This window comes from Hoplias malabaricus, chromosome 10 (genome assembly GCF_029633855.1).
Source record: "Hoplias malabaricus isolate fHopMal1 chromosome 10, fHopMal1.hap1, whole genome shotgun sequence".
Classification (NCBI taxonomy): domain Eukaryota; kingdom Metazoa; phylum Chordata; class Actinopteri; order Characiformes; family Erythrinidae; genus Hoplias; species Hoplias malabaricus.
Window position 1 is genome coordinate 27,409,994 of NC_089809.1, and position 23,917 is coordinate 27,433,910.

General features: G+C 36.9%; 1 protein-coding gene across 1 annotated transcript; it reads right to left on the minus strand.

Moving 5' to 3' along the window:
• Positions 1–1,502: 1,502 nt before the first annotated feature.
• Positions 1,503–12,561, minus strand: LOC136708564 (endoribonuclease ZC3H12A). The gene is made up of 6 exons (XM_066683200.1): positions 12,347–12,561; positions 10,825–11,249; positions 8,807–8,946; positions 4,757–4,991; positions 4,118–4,224; positions 1,503–3,889 (listed from the first exon to the last, which is right to left on the minus strand). The coding sequence occupies exons 2-6, from the start codon at positions 11,154–11,156 to the stop codon at positions 2,904–2,906; spliced, it is 1,800 nt and encodes a 599-aa protein (XP_066539297.1). The 5' UTR covers positions 11,157–11,249; positions 12,347–12,561; the 3' UTR covers positions 1,503–2,903.
• Positions 12,562–23,917: the final 11,356 nt, after the last annotated feature.

A 23,917-nucleotide genomic window follows, 5' to 3' on the forward strand; every position in this document is an offset into this window, starting at 1 on the left:
TCTTTTTGTACACAACCTTGATGATTTAATGTGCAATTATCTGTCATTGAACAATATATAATAAAAGGTGTCTTCCACATTTAACCCACCTGTGGTAGTGCACTAGGGGCTGTGAATACACACCCAGAGTGACGGACAGCCATCCCTGGCGCCAGGGGAGCATTTTGGGTTCGGTGCACTCTTGCTCAAGGGCCCCTTCAGCTGTGGATTGAGGGGGCAGGACAGTGCTGTTCCTTCATTCACACCTCCCTCAATTTTCCTGCCGGTCATAGGAATTGAACCAACGACCTTTCAGTCCTAAGCCCTCTTCTCTATGACATTATCTTTCAACAGTGTTACCTATATAACTTTTCAGTTTTATTTTGCCTCTGTCCCAAAAGTTTATTTATGAAACACATTAATGTTTGTCACCGCGACCCTGAAATGGACAAGCGGAATAGAAGACGAGATGAGATTAATGTTTGTCAGTGAAAACAATGAAAGTTTATTTTGAGCTGTGTGTGACGTAAATATGCAAAGGTGTATGACATAATCCAAAAAAATTCCATTAAATCAACACTGATTTATCTCATGACTGAATAATCTTACTTCCTTTAGTTTTAATCAAGAAATCTTATATAATGCATGTTTAAAACAAGTTTTTTATTGGGTAGGAGGCTAGTTTTACACATTTATGAACATCAGTTGCTAAATTTGGGTGTTGGAAAAATTGCTATTGATTACATTCTTTCTGCTTTTCCCTGAATCATAACTTGTCCAGTATTAAACATCTCAGAACAGTTCAGCATAACAATATTATTATATGTACTTTCCTTAACAGATATTTGTTCTGCACTTTTAGCCCTTTTACGTATTACCTCACTCAAATGAATGGACGTGCCTTGGAAAAAGAAAAGAAAAAAGTGTGATTCAGTGAAGAACAGTGAGCTAAACAAATCATAAGAGGAAAATTTACATACAGATCTTTTGCATTTTTCTGAGCACGCCTTTTTTTTTTTGCTGGAAGTGGACAGCTTAAATCTATGTAAACTTCCTTCTTGGAAGGCTGCAATTTTTCCCCAATGAATTTCCCTGTAACTGCTCAGGTGTTGTTCCTGTGTAATTTTCACATGGGTGGTGGGTAGATAAGGCATGCGCACACCGTAAATACTTCCTAGCCTGATTGCAGGATTTTAGCTGTAGTTTCAAAAACTGTAGAGACTTGTTTTGGTGTGAATCTTATTTAAGGGACAGAAATGTAGGCATACACTAAAAACTACTCATCAGCATTTTGATATGCTACTTGGCAAGCTGTAAGAGTTTAACTTATTTAGTAGGTTCCTGTGAGGTTCCCCAACAAATGCTTTGCTTGTGTATTCTTCCACAGTTATGACATTTGGTGACATTAACATTAAGTAAGAATGAAGAATATAATGTACACTGCATCACAACCCAAAAAAGGTCAGTAATAATGATCCTATGGCAAGAACTTACAACTTCACTAAAACTGCTAAAAAGACAATAAAAATGTGGCAGCAAACATAAATCAAGATATCAATGGAATTTATTACTGAGCAAATGATCCTAGGCCCATGCATAAAGCAAAGTAAATAATTTGCGTACATTATTCTCAACAACATATCTTTCTTTTCCTAAAAGTGAGTAATTTGCATGTTGTGGGTTTGTAAGGTCAAAACAAAACTACTTTACATTCTATTTGGTAATAATGCTTTAAGATAAGTATATATTGCTTAACAATTTGGTGTGTCACAGATTTATACCACCAGAATCAAAGACCTTCAATATGTGCATACTATATTTGAAGCTTCCACCCCCCAACACACACACACACACACACAAAATCATCTATCATATTTAATCTGTAAACCCACTAATCTCAGAAATGATGCATTAAGAACAAATATAAAGCCCTCTCAATTCTCTGTCTTTAATAAGTGAATAGAACTGCAAAAATATTTATTTACATTGCATTTCATGACAACTAGCTGTATAACTGAGAACTCCTTTCCATTGTTCACATTTTCCCAAATAATTTTGGTAAACAATTACAAATATTAGCAGTATATTAACAAAGCAATTACCCCAAACATTGGGGAATATTGGCAGATGATTTTGTACAGAAACTGGAGCATTGTACCAAAGTGAGGGAGAGAATGAGAGAGACAGAGAATGAGAACATATATACATAATACGTAAACATTCACTAAAGTGCTTCATCCGCAAGACATGCCATTATCATCAATGTGCATACACTAAGAAATTTCAAGCTTTGCAATAATGGCTCGGGGTCAACTTGAGGTGAGAGACACCTGAATGCATAAACATAATGGCAGTGTTTCTATGCATGTACAAGAGTACATATTCTGCATAGTAAATGAATTGCAACATGTGAAACAAAAATTTGCAGTAAATTCATGAACATTAACATTTATATAGTATATAACTACATTGGTGTTTAATGCTTGTTCCCAACTTGTTTTCACATTAAATAAATACAAAACCAAAAAAATCTGCAGAATGTTTAAATACAGATATTACAGTCATTAACTTTTTTTTCGGTCAAAACCAGCACTCTGAGCAATATCAACCTCTGGACATGACAATATACATATTATTAAAGGATGCAATGTGCATCAACATATATGGTTGATACAAAAATATACCTAAATATATATATCTTGACTTACTTGTCATACATAGTAATCACATTTACTTTGTGATGTTACGTGACATTCAGATACAATTAACTTTGGTTAATAAAACAGAATATGACAGCTACAGAGAGCTAGCAATCACATTTGCTATGATGAAGTTCAGCGAAGCATTTCTTCTGAGCTCATTTTCATACCATAAATCTCCATTTACAGAGAATCATAAAAGTGTTTGTTGTCTGTCATGAACAGTTACAAATTTCCTTTGGACTTGAGTGTGACAATTTTTGCAGCGAGCTGTTGGGCATCTGTTAGTTTTGGGAACATTCCCATGACTTTGTCCACATGATATGGGTTAAAAATGGCATACAGTTTTTTCCTGACATCTTCTCGCTCTGTGTCAAAGGATACCATCTGCGAACTTACAGCAGACTGGTTATTTCTGTAAATCTCGGGTGGTCCAAGAAGGCCAACGTTGTGGACAGGATCTGGTAAACTGAAAGCTGTGCGAGGCTGTGGAATACATGGTGGATTACACCATGCCTTTTGGCATGTATAGTTGGATTTGAGGCCTTCTGATTGAATGGAGTTGGGCAGGCTGTAGTGATGGACTGGGCCTAGTCCTGAGTAAGTGCCATAGCTAAAGATGTTAGCTGAATGCTGGGTGACAGGACAGAAATTGTGGTAGCCTCCTCGTCCAGCTGAATCAGAAGAGGAACAATCCATTTGCTCATACGTAATTCCAGGGTTTATGGAGTTGACCCTTGATGAGTCTTCAGGACCCCGAGATGCCTCTGACAACTGGCTATCATAGGAGCCAAGGCCAGAGTCCGAGCTAAACCCAGAAGAAGAAGGGTTAGCAGAGAATTTATACTGAAGACTATGCCAGTTCAGAGGGGTGTGACTAGTTGGATTAGAGGGCAGGATCCTGCTGGAGTCCTCCCAGTAGGACAGCATGCCATCACCATGTTGGCTCCTCAGAAGTGAGCCTTTGGGATCCAGAGTCAGCTTTTTTTCCAGCTCCTGCTCAAGGGAGGGAAAAAAGGAGCCAAAGATTGGTTCACAGAGATATGACCCCCTTTGGGAAGCCCCTACACCTCGTCCATCTTCTAAACAGCAGTGCTGAGGGCTGGATAGACGAGCATTATCCCTCAGCTCATCTGCAACAGAACGTTGGGACTGGTTGGTGCGCTCAGGGTGATAGAACTTGCATTTGATTCCATATGTGCATTTTTTTCCTGAAGAAAAAATAGAAAAACCCAATTAGTAATCTTCATCATCGTTATCATCATCATTATAATTTCATTAATGTCTTCCCAAGTTACCCAAGGACACTAAACCATGACATAACTGTGAATTAAAAAATAAACAACAACAACCAATAAAAACCTGTAAGTTTACCTAACATTATCATCTAATGAGAGTGTCTTTAACAGAATACTTTAAAAAGAAAAAGCATAATATACCATAAGGACAAAGCTGGCGTTTGGGGTCTGGTAAGAGAGGCTTCTTTCTGAGGAAATTATCTAAGGTTGGGCCATGACGACCAAGTGGGTCATCTGGTGGCATGAACCTGTGGAAGATAAAAATAAAAATAATTAGACTTTTCAAGTTCAACACCATATGGCAAATATATTGGCAATACATCATTAAATACATTCTTTAAACAAATAATACTGGTAAAATGTGTCTGAATGATTATTTTAACAAATTTCTACAGTTATATTTATTTACAAATTTCTACATTTTTACATCTGCAGTAAAACTTAAATATCATGTAAGTCTAAACAATTTGTACCAAAATTTCTATATTTGTAATTTATTTAGACATTTTTATATAATCTCTATTGGCACAAGTAAATATGTACATGAAAAATAGCAGATATTGGCACTGGCCCATAATGATGATGAATGATCCATAGTATGATCAATGAATGATATGAAAATGAGCAAACGATATTGTTTTACGAAACATATACAATTTATTTCCTAATAGCTACATATACTTTTAATATTACAATACTTTTAATATTTAAAACTAAAAGCTAAAATAGAGATGAATAGCATTTAAAACTGAACAAAAATGTTTTGTAGCTGTAACATACTTGTCATTGACAAAAGAGTACATGAGCAGCCTCTCCTCAATGCAGCGCTTCCATTCAGGACGCTCACTCTGAAGATCACGATACGTGTCATTGGACACAATAATGCCATCCAATTCATGAGCAAGTTTGACAATGAAGCGATCGTCATAGCAGACAACTCGCTTGCCTGCTACCCGCCGTGAGGGTGTGAATACCACTATCTTCTTCCTTTCCAGCTCTCCCAGAATGTGCTGATCTGGAAACAAGCAAAAACATATGGTCAGCTATACTGAGACTTATAATATAGTGCCTTTTTCTGTATTCAGATTATTCAAAGAGTGAAACATATTGCTGTTGTCCTCCAGTGTTCTTCTCCTCTGGGTGTGTACATGGCAAAAATTTAAATATAATGATAGGACTTAAAAGAAAATAACAGTAGATGAGGAATAGGAAAAAAAGGTTTCACACAAAAACAAAAACAGTCTAAGCAATGGTTTATACAATAGGCGGTAGTATTACCCATATTGGGTTATTTGTCCTGTTGTGGCTCTGTTTCATAACTGATTTGTGGATATATTGTATTGTCTTTAAATGTAAAGGTACAATAAAGTTATCTAAATCATAACCATACATCATAATATGGGCCAAAAACTGCAAAAAATAAACGGAGAAGATTACCAGTAGTGATATTTAAAGTATCAGCTTAAATTAATAATGTGCTAAGCAGAGGAGGTATTAAACTGTGACATTGACTGCATCTGCCAACATACTTTATTTAGCTTTCTGCCTAATGATATTATTTTAATTAATTTTATACACATTATCTTATTAACAAAGGCAAACTGAAATTAAACTGTAATGTTCAAGTAGAAATTTGGGTTCAAATTTCAGAATAGAAAAGAACTGTCTATTTATTCTCCAGGAATATCTACTTTACTGCAAACAACAAACCATCATTCGTTTACAGTGCTTGGAGCATGAGTCTTCTAGACCTGTAAATAAGTGAAAGGACTTTGAACAAATAAGTATGAAGGAAAACCATAACTGAACTGAATGCCTCTATACTCAGTTCAATATACTACAATACACAGGAAACAATAACTACAACGTGCCACACTGAAAGACTGAAAAAAAATCTAAACAAATACACAGACTAAAAATGTTTTTTTTTTTCCCCATCACAAAATAATATGAAATAATATCATTACTGTTTTATCACCTACTTCAGGATTTGCCTTCTACATAACCAAACATGAACCGTGAAAATAAAATGAAGATAAACAGTGAACACCACTAAGGTGCAAAGGTACATTCTCTACAACAAGGAAGCAACCTCATCTAATTCTTGCCTGGAAGCAGATTAAAGATTCACAATGAAACCGGTTCAGAGTGACACTCATGAACTTCCTGGTGGGGAATTCCCAGAATGGCCTCAAAGAAGGCTTATTCTTCCTGATAAATCAAAGTCATTTTGGAAAGGAAATGAATGTTGTTCATAGACCAACAATGGAAAAAAAAACACCTAGACCGAACAGAATGCTTGCAATGTTCAGCATGAGCTAAGGGAGCTAAGAGTCTTTGAGCATTTTAAATTATTGCAATATTTTGTGGTTAAACCACATTGCTGGTTGAACAAGAACACTGAGGTCAAACAATTCTAGTGTTGTAATGTGCTCAAAGTATTCATGCTCAATACCACATAACAATAGTTATGTGGTATGTACTCTTTGAAAAACACAAAGATGTTTACAGATTGGCCTCAACATTAAAACTACTTCTTTGTATATCTAGTGCCCAATTTATTAGCTCCACTTACCATGTAGGTGCACTTTGTATTTCTACAATTACAGACTATGTTAAAGTACTTTGTTAGCACACTATCATCCTTTCCTTAAAAACAAAACCAGCCAATGACCAACAAAGAGCAAGTATTATTTATGTGGTGAATCATTCTCAGCACTGCAGTGACGCTAACACTGTTGTGGTGTGTTGTGCTGCTATGAGTGAATCAGACAGACACAGCAGTGCTGCTACAGTTTTTACGCACTCTGCCCACTCCCAGGTCCCTATAATAGACACACCTACCTTGTCAGTCAGAGACACTAGCTCATCTGTTGCTGCAGAGTTTGTGAAACATCACTAGCGGGTATTCCACAAAGCAGGATTTCTCATTTAGCGAGCTAACTTAAGTCCAAATTTGAGGACTTGGGAGGATCTGTTCCCATTGGACAGACATGGCTTTTTTCTCAAGTGATCTGGATAATCTGTGAAGCTGCTTTGTGACAACATCAGTTGTGAAAAGCGCTATATAAATAAATTTGATTTGATTTGATTTGATCTGGATAATCTGAGAAATTCCTTTGTGGAATACAGCCCAGGAGGGTTTTGTCTGGATATATTTGGCTGGTGGACTATCTTCATTCCAGTTTTTAAAAACTCTATAATGGTCAATTAATTTAATGACTGATTAAAATCACCTGAACAGAATGGTCATAATCATCTTACAATTAATTAGAATCTAGAATTAGAATCTGAAAATCACAAACTGAGATTAAGATATTGCTCTATTCCTGCTCCATAGTTGGGTAATATTCACTTATTTTTGCTGTTTCTGCTCACTTTAGGTACAAATGTCTCCAAACCCAGGAGACAGCTAACTGCATTCCTGAAAGTGCTACAAAACTAAACAACTCGAGTTACAAATGAGTTTCTGTGGCAATTCAGTGAATAAAACCTTACAAAGAAGTTAAACTTCAGCCACATAAAAACAACAGGGGTTTATCCACTCAAACAGACCGTTCCACTAAAAAGGAGGCAAAGATTCTGAATGTAAAAAAGCAAAGAGAACTGCATTTCCCACAATCGTAGACATTCTCTTTAAGGCTTGTATACAGCAAGAATGAGCAATGTTAAAAGAAACTGTGAGGTGACACAGTGGTAAAAATGCCTCTGTCCAAGCTTTTTGTTGCAGGCATCAATTTAAAAAATATATTTTGCTAGTACGGACCACGCCCATAGAGGCTGAAATGGGAAGGTGAACTCAGAAGTCTTTTGGGGAAGAGGTCAGGGCGGCTTATGAATGCGTATGAAGTCGGACCCCCCCGTTGGATAAATGAATATGAGAAAAAGCGGTGGAGACGGGGTGGAGGTGAGAGCAAGTTTAAAACAGGAGGCTCAGTGGAGAGATCCATCTCCTGAACTAAATGAGGCGAGTTTGTCCGACGCGGAAATGACGTGAATTTGCAGGGTATATATAGAGCTGAGAGGAGGAGTTTGGGCGTGGTCCTACTCCCAAAATTATGTTATTACATAACTTCACTTATAGTTAAAAAAAAAATAATAGAAATTGTATATGAAATCTTTCTTTTGTACATTTGTCTGTTAAATAAAAAGGTAAAGTGAATTAACAATTTACAGATATCAATTTTACAGCATTTTTTAAAAATGGGTTTTAAAGTAAAAATCTTTCTTTTAAATATTATAAATAACATAAAATTCTAAAACTACCATAGCCAAATTCAAATTATTAGCTATTTGCTTAAACTTAGTATCCTCAATCTGAAGACAGAAGCAGCTCATCCTAAAAAAAACCCCACTGTACTCACCTCTACCCTCTAAGCTTAATTTCTTATTCTTAATATATTTAAATCAATTTTCCAGCAGATAAAAATAACCACTCCCTTTTTGTTTTCTCAAGTAACCCTATGATATTAAAAACCAGGAAATAGAGAAACTAATGTTAATCAGCTTAAATAAGCACATAAATGTCTTATGCTTTCAACTTAATAATAAATGACTAACTTGGGAAACTAACTTGGTCTTATATTTAAGGCAGATTTGTAATTCTGTATATCACAAACCATGGAAACAAATCCATGTGTTGCTCTATGACAGCTCAATACATTACATACATTGTTACACCCTTATCAGCCCTGAGGCAAAAACAAACTTAACAAAAGCTTCAGACTGAAAATCTGATATGTGTTTTTCCATTGGAGTGTGTAAGGTTTTGATGTTCACATGGTTCTTGTATGAGTCATTTTTCTCAGCAGGTCAGGGGAGTGTCTTTACCTGAAATGGGGACATCAGGCCTGGGCTGCTCTTTTCGCCATGAGGGCACAAACACAGTGATGTTCCTGTGGCCTCTCTCAAGGAAATAGTTGACTGCCAGCATGATTCCTCGGCATGAAAAAACTTCCTTGTTCCCATGACTTAATGAGAGAGAGAGATAGAGAGAGAGAGAGATACGGATGAGTGTCAGTGTTTAAAAGGGAAATGCATTCAAGAGGAATATTTGCATGAAGCTAATTTCACTATTTCAGTGTGCTGCCAAACACCTGTCCATTCAGTGGTCTGGCAGAATTTTTCTGGAAAGCAAGCTAAAACATGACATGGTTTGCATAGATTCTAAATGTCACACCATGTGGAATGAGGAAAACACATGGTTAAACAAGTGTGAATGAATTAGGTTAGACGTTCCAATGAAAAATATGTATGTAGAGGCATTGTACACCAGATCACCATTGCTCAATTAGTCATGGTGAATTATGAATGACCATGATGTAATTAAACTGTTTAATGATTACATACTGATATAGTATACTGATAAATAGAGGGTAAAGCACCATTTTATAAACAAAATGTAGAAATGATGTCTGAGGACATCTGTATCTGACAGACCAAGTTACTTTAAAAAGGGAAAATGAAAAGGAAGAAAAATGTTTGCCCCATCATTTTGACCAATTACAGATTCTTTAAATATGCAGTTTAAAAGCATAGGGAAACAAGGAGGGACAGGCAGTGTTGCTGTCACACAACTCCAGGGTTCTAGGGTTGTGGGTTTCAACATCTACTCAAGTCACTGTTTGTGAGGAGTGTTTTTAACATAAGGCATTAAATAACAGCCCTTGTAAGTGAGTATGTATGTGAGTGAGTGACACACAATTCAGTCCTATGAGGTACTTTTCATTTGTAAAAACACTAACATTAACACTTGTTTCCATACTAATATCATTTAAACTAATCAAGAATGTAATCAGAGCTTAAAAAAGACATTTTTTATCAATAATTATGGCAATTAAAATATATTTAATGATCATTTTTATTTAATTTTTTTTTTCTTCTGTGAACTTGTGTCTCATGCAGCAGTTAAAATGTTAATTCATGACTACCTGTTACAGGAATTGATTGCCCAAAATTAGATCTTGTCCAAACAATTTGCATTTTGAAAATGTCACTTCAAAGCTGACATGAATAAATGAGGAGGAATGCCATGGTTGAAAGCAGATGGACAGAAAAAAAGAAAGTTCCGATCAATGGAAGTGAATAAAAGTGTAAGAATCTGAAAACTCTGCAACACTAACATGGGGCATTGAGGTCAGAGATATTTTTGAGCTTCATTTCAAAGAAATGAATCATGGATGAGCAAGGAATAAGTGAAAACTTAAATGGCCAACATGGGGATCCAGGAGTACTAAAAATATACATTATTTTTGCTATTATTGTATACTGTTTACAAATGGTATTATTGGTCATGTCTTTGTGATGCTTAAGGGAGCTGCATTCAGTCCATTTCAGGATAAACAATTATATTCTATAGTGCCATTCATCAAGTGAAAACATTGACAGTTTTATTTTCATGCTCCAATCAGATCAGTCAATAGTAAATGCTATCTGTTAAATAGTGAATGAGGTTTTAATAAGTTAACCATTCAAAAGAAAATTTATTTCTGATTTTGCAATAATTCAGACTGAGGGTGATTTTTTATTATTATTATTTTTTAAATATGAACACATTTATGTTGAGTGGATTATCTTTTGACACAATAGTGGATGATAAACAATAAGAATATTTTATGATATACAAAAACAAACAATTAAAGAAAAGTGATATTTTAGATTAATATTTGAACCAGCCTCAGAATTTTATTTTAGCCAAAAAAATGAGTGGCCAATTTAATCAGTATTATTAGACTGTGTTTAATTTGATTGCAAATGCAAATCACTGAGAAATGTCCACTTGCAAAAAGAAAGGCTTATTCTCAAGGCTTTTTTCTGCATTAACCAGATATTTTAGACTGTGGACTCACCTCATGGCCACATTGCTTCCATCAATTACAATGGGCTTCAAGTCATTGTCTGGTTCAGCCATATCTTCATGTGCTGGGTGTCGAGGATCATGAAGACTTTCCTTCCTGTTGGAGCCTCCTCCCAAATGGGCCATGATGGAGCTCCCCTCATCACTCTCCTGACTGGCTGTGGGAGAGGCCCTGGCTCCGGCACGGACAAGTTCTCCCAGCACTGTGTTTGTATCAGTTCCCAAGCCCAGCTTCTGTAGAGCAGCCTGCACCTCCTGCAGAGAGTAGCCTAGCTTACGGAAGAATTCCACTTTCAGCTGGAAATCTAAGGTGGGATGATGCATGGTGTAGTGTGACAGAAAATTTAAATACAGAGGTTTATCAAGAGAATTCCAACTTCACTTTCATGTTGCGACACTTCTCATTTGCTTCTATCCCTGTTGGGAAAACACAATAAATCAAGACAATACAAGTAAATTACAACATAATTATAGAATGTAACACATGCAGAGAACAGTCGCTGTATCTAATAGCTAATTTTCCAAACAAACTACTGACATTGAGACATGTGATAATTTTCTCTAATTCAGGATATATTTATTTGTCCTATTCAGTGTACGATGCCAATCCTTGTAGGCTGTGTATTTTAATACCTTCCTAGTTCCTACATGGATGTGATTCAACAGGAATAATATGGGGAATCCCATAACTGGGGTGTCAAAATTCATATTTATTTATTTAATAATTATGCATAAATCATTCAAACATGCCTATTTTCAAGAAAGTCTCATGAATAATGTTGCTGCTTCTTAAGGCTTAATGGAATTTCAGACTGAGATTTTTATTTATTTGTTATACAGATGATCAAATACTTGAATTGTGCGCTTAACTAATTCTAATGAGATGAGGGCATTCACGTTTTATATAAAAATCAGGAAACAAAGTTGAACTGTCAATGTGAGTATGTAAATCAGTAAATATTCGAATATCACTAAAAGTAAAAACGAATGAATTTCTCTGCATACACATTAGTTGTTTTCTTTTTTTAAATGAATATGTGTAAACGTAGATAACCGAAACATGGACCAGGATAAAGGTACTTCAGGTCGTGTGCTGGCAAAGCATATGGAGTGTGTTCCAAGTTTTGGAACCAGAAACAAGACTATCCTAATTATGAACACATTGAGAGGCAGATTTCAGTATTATACATATTTGTCAGCTCTGAAATCCTCTCTAATAAGTTGAACACATCATATAAACGACGTGTTTATGAATAATTTTCTTTTAATTATTCGTAGTCTGTTCCAAAGACGCAACACGCTCGCGATGTTTAGTTCTAAAATAAACCCTGACCTTTAGACAAACTCGGCGGAAAGCAGGCCATGTCTAAAAGATGGTAGCGTGGCATAAAGCTCCGCAAAAGTTACACTTACACCAGAGAAGGTGTACAGTCTTAGAGTGTTTCTTTCAAAGGTGTTTAAAGCAAGTGACCGCTGGAAAACAGTAAAAGCTGCAGTATGAAATATATCCCTACCGTGTCGCTGACATGAGGAATCCACCATTTTCCGTTTGCTTGCTCGTGAGTATTGTATAAATGGTGGTGCTCATCAGTTGAATAAGGTTTCAGAGAGATCGCTAAGAGCCTAAAGGCAGGATTCACGATTCTCACGACTCACAACGCTGACTGTTTTGCTTATTCTCTCTCATCCGCTTCCTGGTTAAGACATGTTAACGCAGGAGGCTGGGATTTACCTGTGTTACCTGACACCACAAGGTGGAGGAAATAGCTAAATATAGCACACGGCAGAGTAGTCTTTTGTCTCTAACGCCTGGCTCACACGCCACGGATAAAAAGTTTCCTTCGCCAAGATAAAGTTCAATTAATATCGTTGGATTGGCGGCTCAAAATATGTCCATAGGTGTGAGTGAATGTGACTGTGTTTTACCCTGTAAAGGTCTGGCGCCCCCTGCAGGGTATGTTCCCACCTTGCGCCCAGTTATTCCAGGTAGGCTCCGGACCCACCATGACCTTGAATTGGATAAGCAGTTACAGACAATGGATGGATGGTGTGGTTTATATGCCTGGTGTACCATAAATGAAATAAGCAGTAAACATTTTTCAAATACACTAACAAATATGTGAATTTCGACAGCCAGGTTTACTTATATCACAGTCCAAAGGAACCAATTCCATCAACTAGTGGGTTGGGGGCTTTTAAGATAGAGGTGGGGACTAAATGTTTATTCATAGCTCTGTTGAAAAGCATGAACTGAACTGAGGATATGGCTTCTGCTCCCTAATACTGACTTAATGTTAGATAGATAGATAGATGGATGGATAGATACATAGATACAGATACCTAATTAATTAAAAGAAATTCAAGAAAAGTGATATAAAATTAAATAACTTGAGTACCAAATGAGTTTCTGTGGTAATTCAATCGGAATAAAAATGTACAGACTTACTAACAGACAAAATTACAACCCCCCAGCTTCTCACTAGTGATTGATGTATTATTACACTCATTTTATTAAGGGCACTAATCAGACATGTTCCAGTTTGTTTCACATGGACCCCATCAAGTGCAATGTGAATTATTTATTAATATTCCTTGTGTTTTTTTTTTTTTTTTGGTAAGTTTATTTTATTTTATTTTCATTCATTAATTCATTCATTGTCTGTAACCACTTATCCAATTCAGCATTGCTGTGGGTCCGGAGCCTACCCGGAATCACTGGGTGCAAGGCGGAAAATCACCCTGGAGGGAGCTCCAGTCCTTCGCAGGGCGACACACACTCACACATTCACTCACAGACTCACACCTAGGGACACTTTTGAATCACCAATCCACCTACCACCACGTGTTTTTGGACAGTGGGAGGAAATGGGAGCACCTGGAGGAAACCCACTCAAACATGGGGAGAACACACCAAACTCCTCACAGACAGTCACCCGGAGCAGGACTTGAATCCACAACCTCCAGGTCCCTGAAGCAGTGACTATGACACTAACTGCTGTGGCACAGTGCCACCCATGTTTTATATTAGTTTATATATTAGTTTTATATGTTTTTGCAAAATTGGCTCCCCAGTAATTAATTATCACCTCTGTTTGCAGATCTTTGTGGTTTCTGATGGCCTATCCCTGTTACCATTAGTTTAGAGTTTTCACAGTGTATGAACATTCCAGCCAATTTGTTAAGAATGGAAACTGCTTTTGCAGGTAACACTGATCAATTTGTCCATTCTAGGCCATTGAGCTGGTTTGTGCTGGCATCACTGTGTGCTCAGTAATTGATGTGGTTGTGTGGCTGTTCTGCAGAGGTGAACTGGCTGCTTGTGAGGTTGCTAATGTGCCCTGCTCTCTGGGTCCCAGGTTAATGGCGTGTACTGAGTGAAGTTCCGGATGCTGGAGAAACTAATCAGTGGAGGTTGCCAGTCCACTGCCCCCTCTGAGGTCTAGTGTCGTTGGTCCCAGGTGTCTCCTGGACTGATATTGCTGCAGGGCAATGAGCTAAAGCAAACAGTGATGAGTTCCCTCACTGACCCCAACCCCCCCAGCTCGATCATATTTTCCTGCCATACTCCATGCCATGAGAGAAGAGTTTGGCATGTAGAGATGGTCACCGTCAAGTATGATTTTTCAGTGACCATTTATACATTATATATCCAAATGGTTGTAGATTCCTCTTTATTTAGTGGTATTTTTAGATTTCAAGGTCATAAAAATCCTCTTTTTGATACAGGAACAATGTGTACACTATAGAGGGAAACTATTCAGTAGATGTTGGAACAATACAGTAAAGATTTGATTACATCCACTGAGCATCACTGAAATACAGGTTTTAATGATTAGTGCTGGAACTGACCTAATAAACCTCGGATGATGTTCTATCACTTTAGAGAACACAATTCCATGACCCAAAGCTGTGGAACTTTATATATGTCTAGCCAATGCTTGGCATTGGGCAAGGTGACAACCTGTTAAAGCCTTAAAGTGTCAGGATTATTTTGAACATTATTTGTGTATGTGTGTGTGTGTGTGTGTGTTTGTGTGTATGTTTGTTGATAAGGCCAACAGGAAAGAATTGTTCACAGGTAATTAGAAAACACATGCATCCAAACTTGCTTGCAAACGTTAATATTATACATATTATATTATACATAATTCAACTCTCTATTTTTGCAAGAAACAGCACTTTTAACTAGTATATTTGTTGAAAAAGGTGCAGTTATAGAGGCTTTGTGATAAAAGGATGTGGTAATAATGGATTCTGACAATGATGACACTACCTTTTGATGATTATTAATATAGTGGCATTGAATTTTTGTCAGGTTTCCTATTAGAATTCAGACAGTTCTCTGCACTGTTTGTCTCAGATAACGAGTGTTTAGCAGGAACCAATTTTAGAGTTGGGATGATTTTTTTTAATAAGAGCTACTGAGCTTGTGGAAGGAAAGTAAGTGAATGTGACATTTAAAGAGTTTAGACATGTTCTTTGAAAATTTGTAACAGTTTTGCATCAAGTTTGATTGAATATTGATTATATTTTTAATGAATATGAATATGCATTAAATTCTGGTACAATGTGGAACAAGTGCTGTCAGATATGGTTGTACAGAACATAGTCTACTGACAAAATGATGTTATCTGTCTAAGTCTAATTACATTTAAGCAACTGTGGATGACACACTAGAAGAAAAAGGACTGGTCGTTAGGGTGTTCAGGTTTATTGATATGCTTATATTCTGACATGATATGTTCTGAGTTTTATATTTTGGGACTTAAGACAGACTGATCTAGTTTTGAAAGCAGAGTTTTTTCTATCTATATATTTCTATCTATTAAGTCTTCAGGTATGCAGACATACTGGTCTTTGTTGTGGGGTTTTGCCCCTTTATCCGCACTCAAACAATAGGATTATTCACTCATTTTTTAAATTTTTTATTGTTTTGCAATATGGCAAGCCTCAACCCATCTTGGTATTTCCTGGAAGCTTAATATACATAAACATGATTACATCAACTTTTTATGAAGCTTTTGGAACATTTCACAATTGTTACAGTATAAAATTGCCACAGTCCCAACTTAACGTTTTACCTTATGAATATATTTAATTATTTGCTTGTAAATATACAGTCATTCATACACTTACAAGAAAACAAATTAATATATTCATGAGCTTCAACCTTATTTTTTTCCCTTTTAAATACAGGTAAAAATGAATTTATAACTCAGAGCTTTGTGGTTTTAGAAGAGTTGGGTTTACAAGTGATTACCACACAGTACAAACAAACAGTCTAATAAATCCTCTAAACAAATCAAAATCAGTAAAAAATATCTCTCTCTTAGCTAATCATATCAATATGAAAGTAATATATAAATATGCGTCATTCCCATTGCAGTGTTTAACAAGCTCCTGCCTTCCCAGAATTACTGTGGATCATGCTGGCTCCTTAGAAGAAGTGTCACCAGGTACACACATTATTCAGTTTTAAGTAAATCACATATTAATTTCAGAATGGATGTGATGTTTCTGAACAGCCCTGGTGCTGAGGCAGGTTTCTGTTGTCATCATTACACATAGAAACACGTTTTATGAGTATCCCCAAAGCAGTTTTAGAAGATGGTGCTAGTTTGCAGTATCAGTAATTTATACATGGTAGTTTTACATGGCATGCAATTTTTATAAAATCCCTTAGCCTTATTTTGGACAATTAATATATTTAGGTGCAGTGCTGAATGCAGTGCTGATTATGCTTTTGTACAGGATGGTTGTGATAATATTTTATGGTGGTTATGTCTTGGTTGATGTGCTTGATACTAATACTTTGATAATATGCAAGCATCATGTTTTCCTTTCTGTGGGCTGCTTGGGCTGTCATTTTAAAAGTGATATGCAGAAAATGCATATGAATATGTCTTAGGACTTTATGGACCTGGGTGGTTTCCACAAGGGGACACTTAAATAAGTTTGAATGCATTGTTGAGAGAGAGAATGTAGCATATGCAAGTCCATTCATGATACAAGAAATGTTTCCTCAATCATCTAGGTTGTTAATAACAACATGCAGAATGTGAGTTACGCAAGAATTATGCTTATCACCAGTAACACTTGCTATGAGATTGGGCCATTGTATTAGAGTGAATAATAAGAGCAGCACCCGCAGAGTTGACAAAACAATGTCACAGCAATTGTAGAGAGATTATCCTGGGATATGTTAATGACAGAATATAAACATCTGAAAGAACTGAAACCAAAATTTTATTTTATTTTTCATTTTACCACCTGTTGTGTATATAGCTCCTGATATTATTTTAATGTCTCTGCACCACATGTTAATGTTCAATGTGTAATATACTGACTTAAAATCCATACTTCACTTTTTGGTACGCACAAATGAAGCACTCACACTACCGCTTTAACCAAACTGGAGGTGACAGACAGCTTTGCAGTTGGAATTCAGGGTGTTCTGGGCCAAGTGCCTGCATTGCAGATGTTACTTGGGCTTCAGCAGGTGTGTGGTACAGCATGAACCATAGCCAGAGAGGACTCTAGCTTGAGTTTTAATTAATCAAACCTATCCATGTGGACTAAGGGTCGTAGTGGCCTACTTGGATTCTCTGCATGTCACCAAAGCAAGGTGGCCGCCAGCACACACAAACACACACACACACACACACACACAAAATCAAATGCACCATACATACTCTCTGTTTGAGAGAGGCCAATGCTTAGTCGAGCAGGCAATGCTCCAAGGTGTTCATTACGGCTGATATCAGAGAAGTGGAGTAAAACTGGCCGAACGTGCCCCCATGCTGTGCTGTTTATCGCTGAGCAAGAATACAGCGGCTGCTCTGCCGCTTCTTTTCAGGCTGTATAGTGATTCATATTCTCTGTTTTTTAAGGATCATTGTAAGAGAGCCAAGACTCCTCTACTCTAGCAGCATTGAGCTCAGTTGTTTCACCCGGAGCTGGCACACTCATTCATCTGCAAACAGTGATGTGAACAGCATGAGAAAAGACTAGTCTGGCACCTCACCTAGTGACTGAATATGCAAATCTCACACTTAAGGGAATCGTATAGTACCTAAGCAGGAATAGCGTAACATGTTCAGGCTTGAAATGAAGGCTTTCAAAATTGCTGACATTTTCTTATTCTGCTTTCAGCTCTGAATTGTATTTCAGCATTTCCTTCTGAAGGAGAGTGAGAGGGTTGTGAAAGATGCCATTTTATGTAAATTAGAGTAGAGAAAATAATCCCACATTGTCATCTCACTAGTGGTAAAACACTACTATCATGGAATTATATTCAGTGCATGTGATGTTTCTAAAATCTTTAGTTGCATGATAGTTTATCCACAGAATATAGACTCATTAAGAAAAATGAGTTTGTGTAACATTTTAAATATCTGTACAAAAAAAAAATAAAATTCACATTCAGTGAAATATCGTGAAATTACTGAAGTGAACTGTGGGCATGTTTACTGGTGTTGGTTCCCTTCACCTTTGCCCAGTCTGCCAGCACCCCACAGGAATGTTCTCTCAGCTCAGTGAATGCCAGCCATACACAGGCAGTATCTGTGATGCCAGATGCCGGTGGAGCGGCAGTGCTGATGGCCCTTAGGCTTGGCCAACCTCATTGTAGCTTTCCCCATTAGCCCTTGGGCCCAGTGCTTTTCTGCTTCCTGTCAGCACACAGCAGAGGGAGTGTTATTTCTAACTGTAGTGAAAGGAGGTTCTTTGTACTGCTAGTATCAATATACTACCAGCAAAATATCTTCTGTTATTAATGTGAACTATTCTCTGCATTGTGCTAACAGGAAGCGTCCACCAGTACTTCTCTTTTAACTCAAAACAGAAGTTAGGAATATGTACATATCAGCATTTTTACACAGAGCACAATCTGCCAAATATTCCTCAATGGTTCTAGACATACAGACATAAGTACAGAACATTTCTATGTCTTGAGTTTTTTTAAATATAAGTTTTTATAAGGGTTTTCACAAAAATCTTATTTACAAAAATGATTAAAGAATACTGGATACACTCATATACTGAAATGTTGTTTAAAGGAACACGATATTGTATTTTTTACCTTAAAATTACAGCTTCAAAATGTTTGTTATACTTCTCTGACCTATTAATAATAAGTAATAGTGAGAACTGTGCCTCTCACGTTGCTCTTTGGGGCTGAGCATTTATAAAATTAGACTATGCCACATCAGAATCATGGCGTCTAATAAGAGCTTTAGATAGTTTTAAATAAGCTGGCAAATTATGATGCATTTATATTCAAAGAAACTAGGACACAATGTTTTTGATGGCAAGCATGGAATAGCTACCCCTTGTGGAGGGGTATTCAATGAATTAAAGTTTAGATCCATGTGGAATTTCACATGTAAAATTTAAACAACTCAGTATTTTTCATATACTGATAAATATGCCACATTATAATGTCTGCCAAACTGAGAGACTGTGAAGTGTTCTGCAATATAAAATGTTACATGACAACTAAATTATAGATGGTTTGTATTAGACGGGAAAATATCTTAAAACTAAGAATGTTTTTATCTTTTTCTGAAAAGTTTTCTTTGGTCAAGCAAGTGTAAACCAGCAAAGCCACCCCTCAGCTTGCACATATGAATAATGATCGGCCATTGCGCACAAGTCTCCGATCACACACACACTGGGACTTCCCCTGACACCGAACATGAAATTACTGTTATAGCTCCCCACAGAGGCGAGTGATGGTGTGTGCTGTGTTTTCCTGAGAAATAGGGAGTGTGAGAGAAAGAGAGACATTGCAAAAGGAAGATAACCTTTTTTGATTGATGACAGTCTTTAGAAAAGACAACCCCTCTTGAGCAGTTTGAGGATAAAAAGAATAAAGAACTGATAATTGATTCAGAGCACACGGCCCTGTCTGGATTCTCTGTGTAGTTTCAGGTAAAATGCATCATTATGTTTGACTGTAAATCATTTATTGGTACCGAAGAAATCTCAGCTAATGAAAACGTTTCCAGCCGCCAGGGGAGTGCTGTCGCTCCCCTTTTTCTTGGCAATTCTCTCGATTTATTGGGCCTTAAACTTCACTCCGGGGTGTGCTTTCCTCTCTCTTGATCTAAAGAGCCTCTACAGAAACAATGACTCTCGCTTATCGTCGTACTGCAAACATGCAGCCGTACATCTTTCGTCTGCCACCTACTATTTGTGATGTCTCAGTTCTCTCCCCATTTACTGCCAGTGGATGTCTTACAAATGGCAACCGTTTTTAGATGATCAAAGAACAGTCTGGCGTTCTTACTCTGTAAAGAGATATTTTCGTCTCCGTGGGAGAAAACATGGTTTGTCGCATCTCACTTTCCAGCAAAAGATCACTGTAGAGGATGAACTATTTCATCATGATTTGAGGTATGAAGGTGTTTTTTAAGTGTTTTTTTTTCTCGAACAAATATATATATATATATATATATATATATATATATATATATATATATATATATATATATATATATATATATATATATATATATATTACCAGTCAGTATGCTCGTGCGATGGTCAGCCTACTGGTTACATTGTTGAAATCTGTGACCTTCTAGTTCTGTGACCCTAGAGGCTGCTAGTCCCCGACCACGACATAAGAGTCGGTTCGGACATGGTCCAGTGTGCCCACTGAGTAAAAATGACATAAATGTACTTAAACATGAACGTTACATTACTTTATATGAAAATTCAATGCGGTCACAAATTCTGATAGCTGCTTTTATGCCAAGGCTATGTCATTACACCCTCAATGGTCACAGGATTTTGGTGTAACACTTGGCAACCTCTTAGTGCATTAAAATGGTCTGCATCTTGGGAGTAAATGATTAACTGAAAAAACTTTGGCATAACAATGAAATATAAATAAACATGGAGGGTCCAGGGTGTGTTGAGTGCAGATTTCCCATGCATAAGCAGTCTTATTGTCCCATATGACAGCCCTGGATGTTTCAATTACAATTTACATGGAAGGGGCATTTCAGTAGAGAGATTGATATGTCAGTCTAACAATGTCCAATTAAAAGGGAGAATGCTTCTGTTATTGCTTTATTAGAATGGCGGCACCCGAAAACTGTGGAGAATACGAGCCCCTCCCTGGTTAAAGGTGGCACTCCATCAGGCGTGAAATGAGTACAGCACACATATAATTCATATTTCCCTGTGGTCTGAATAATTTTGTTTGGCAATTATTTTGTGTGTGTGTGTGTGTGTTTTTCATCACAAAAGGTAAAGACGACATTATTGGCACATGACCTGCTGTCAGTATTCCTTATGATACAGCAAGGCATGATATTTTTCAATACTGCACGAAGAAACACTCTTGCACTATAACAAATAATGAGTTTGGCATACACTGACAAAACCATGAGTTTGAAGCACTTCTGCACTCTCTCAACAGCATTATGCAATTGTTTTCCCAAATATTCTGGATTCTGAAGTTTGTTTGAATGGCTGTGGGTGTTGGAGCAAGTATTATTGCTTGGAACAACACATGCTTTTTATAGGCCGGTGTGAAATTGAACTTTGCTATCGCTGTTGCTTTGAAACTGAGTCTAAATGAAGTGTTATATAAAACATGGCCTGGGGGGGCTGTTGCCATGACCCAGTTAAATCTTCCTGGTAGGTGAGCACCCTCTACACCAACAGAGACTTCTCAAAACAGAGAGTAATGGTGGAATACATTAATACAAATGAAGGACGCTCTGACCTAACTGACAAATCAATGGAAATGAAAAAATGGTGTAACAAATAAAAAATACGCATAGCTTCATTTAACCTATTCAGTAGCTGCTGCTGAGAGGCTTCAAGAGCTGCGCCATATGTCAAACATGTACACTGATTGAATAAACCCCCACCAACACTAAATGCACAATAGTTAACATGTGCCTAATTACTCGAATAGCACTGAAGTGTACTGAGTCTCTCTCTCTCTCTCTTTCTCTCTCTCTTTCTCTCTCTCTCTCTACTTGAGAAGCAGTGCTTTTAAAATGTTGTGTTGGCATTGTACTATTATTCTCACTTAACCAAAGCTAAAAAGGATGCATCTATTTTTCTTCTTTCTTGACATTTCCCAAAACATACCCATTTCCCACCCTTGTGATGACCTTCAGGCCTTTAAGTGAGTCTGTCAGTAAATGAAGAAAGTGTTGTAGGTGACATTCCAAAACTGATGCCGTTATTCCACCTACCAGTATATTTAACAAACTGCAGCAACTGACTCTTAATTATTGTATCTTCATTAATCACTTTTATGGTTGCTTTTTATGGCTCTGTCCACTCAAGAGATTAGGCAGAGGTCTTTCTCATTAAAGTCAACCTGTGATGAATCAAATTAGATAACAGACTGCAAATGAGAACCTACTGACCATCTCTGGGCTCGTCCATCATTTCAGTCCTTCTCAAGCAAACAGTGTGTTGAAATGAAGCTTGGAAAGTTAAATATACATTCCCTGCCACTGTGTGTTAACATATCTTAGGTCTCAGTAGGGCTGTTGTTGGTTATGTTGACAGATTTCCAAGTTCCAAAGCCAACAGCTCATTGGCATATATCACTGAGGACATATAATTTATTGAGCTTTTATCAGGAACATTGTGGTGTATGTTTCCATGCTTTAGAGATTACTATGTGATTTATACTGAAGTATCACCTTTTGGCTGTTTTCTATGCCTACAAAATATAAATCATGCACAGATATATTTGTGGGTGTATATTTTCAGACTTGATTAGTACTGCCTGTTTGAGATAAAGACTGCAGTTAAATTTCAATATTGTATTTCTGAAAATCTTTTGATTCTAAAGAGCAAATATACTGCACCAATACAAACATAAAAGCATTAATTTTATTATGAAGAGTGAGACGACGAGGTGCCACAGTAAAAGAGAGCAAAAACAGTAACTTTAAGAAAAAGACAAGGGGTAAACCAGTGATACAGATTACACACCGTTTCAAATTTGAAACTGATAACTTATTAAATACAGTTTTTGTGCTCCGGTTTCCTCCCACGGTCCAAAAACACACGTTGGTAGGTGGATTGGCGATTTAAAAGTGTCCATAGGTGTGTGTGTGAGTGAATGTGTGAGTTGCCCTGTGAGGGACTGGCGCCCCCTACAGGGTGTGTTCCTGCTTTGTGCCCAATGAATCTGGGTAGGTTTCTGACCCACCATGACCCTGAACTGGATAAGCGCTTAATAGACAATGAATAAAAAAAATTTTTTTTATTCTATTTTTCTCCCCAGTTTTTAGTGATGGTCTGTTTTACCTGATATCTTGCTAGAACTCCCATAATAACACAATATGTCACCTATCTGGGAGACTGAAGGCAAGCACAAGCTTCCTCCAAGACACCAGAGCCAGCAATGAGACAAAGCAACATTCTCCCAATGATAAAACCAAGCTTAGCACTTAGCAAACAGCCCGTTTGTTATTTTATTTTTAAGTGGAAAAAAGTATATATCTTCTTTTTACTCTTAATTAAATTTAAAGAACCTCTGCAGGTTCTTGCCCTCTTCCCATGTTCATATGATGTTTATTTTATTTATTTGTTTGTTTGTTTATTGTATGCTAGAAGACATATCATTAGCAAAATAAAATGTCAACAGCCTTTCAGAGCATATTCAAAAATGCAGTGTTCCAAATACAGTCTCAAACTGGAGGCTTTAGTCAGCCAGGGTTTCTTATAGCATTTGCCTTAGGAACTAATCCCATTAAAGCAGGGAGGTTTGTGGAGACAAAGGTGTGTACTGAAATAAAGTGAACATGTAGTGTTCCATCTAAGTGAAATTTCAAGGCATTAGGTGATTTTTCTTGGAAATAAGTCATACACCTGTTATTTTCATGAAATTAGGTACAGGGGTTAAATTCAACATACTTGGAAACAGCAAATCTTATAATGTGTGTGTGTGTGTGTGTGTGTGTGTGTGTGTATGTTTGTACGTATTATTATTGTTTCTCTAACACAAATAAACAGTGCAAAAAAGGTCAATGTATTTTATATTTCATTGCATATTTCTTGCTTATTTCATATATTCACTTTGAATATCATTGAAACATGAC

Excerpts from the sequence above, each read along its gene's own strand:
- LOC136708564 (XM_066683200.1), bottom strand. The coding sequence starts at position 11,156 with ATGCATCATCCCACCTTAGATTTCCAGCTGAAAGTGGAATTCTTCCGT. Across the intron at positions 8,947-10,824 it reads GGAAGCAATGTGGCCATGAG|TCATGGGAACAAGGAAGTTT; the intron begins GTGAGTCCACAG and ends TCTCTCATTAAG. Across the intron at positions 3,890-4,117 it reads ACGCCAGCTTTGTCCTTATG|GAAAAAAATGCACATATGGA; the intron begins GTATATTATGCT and ends TTTTTTCTTCAG.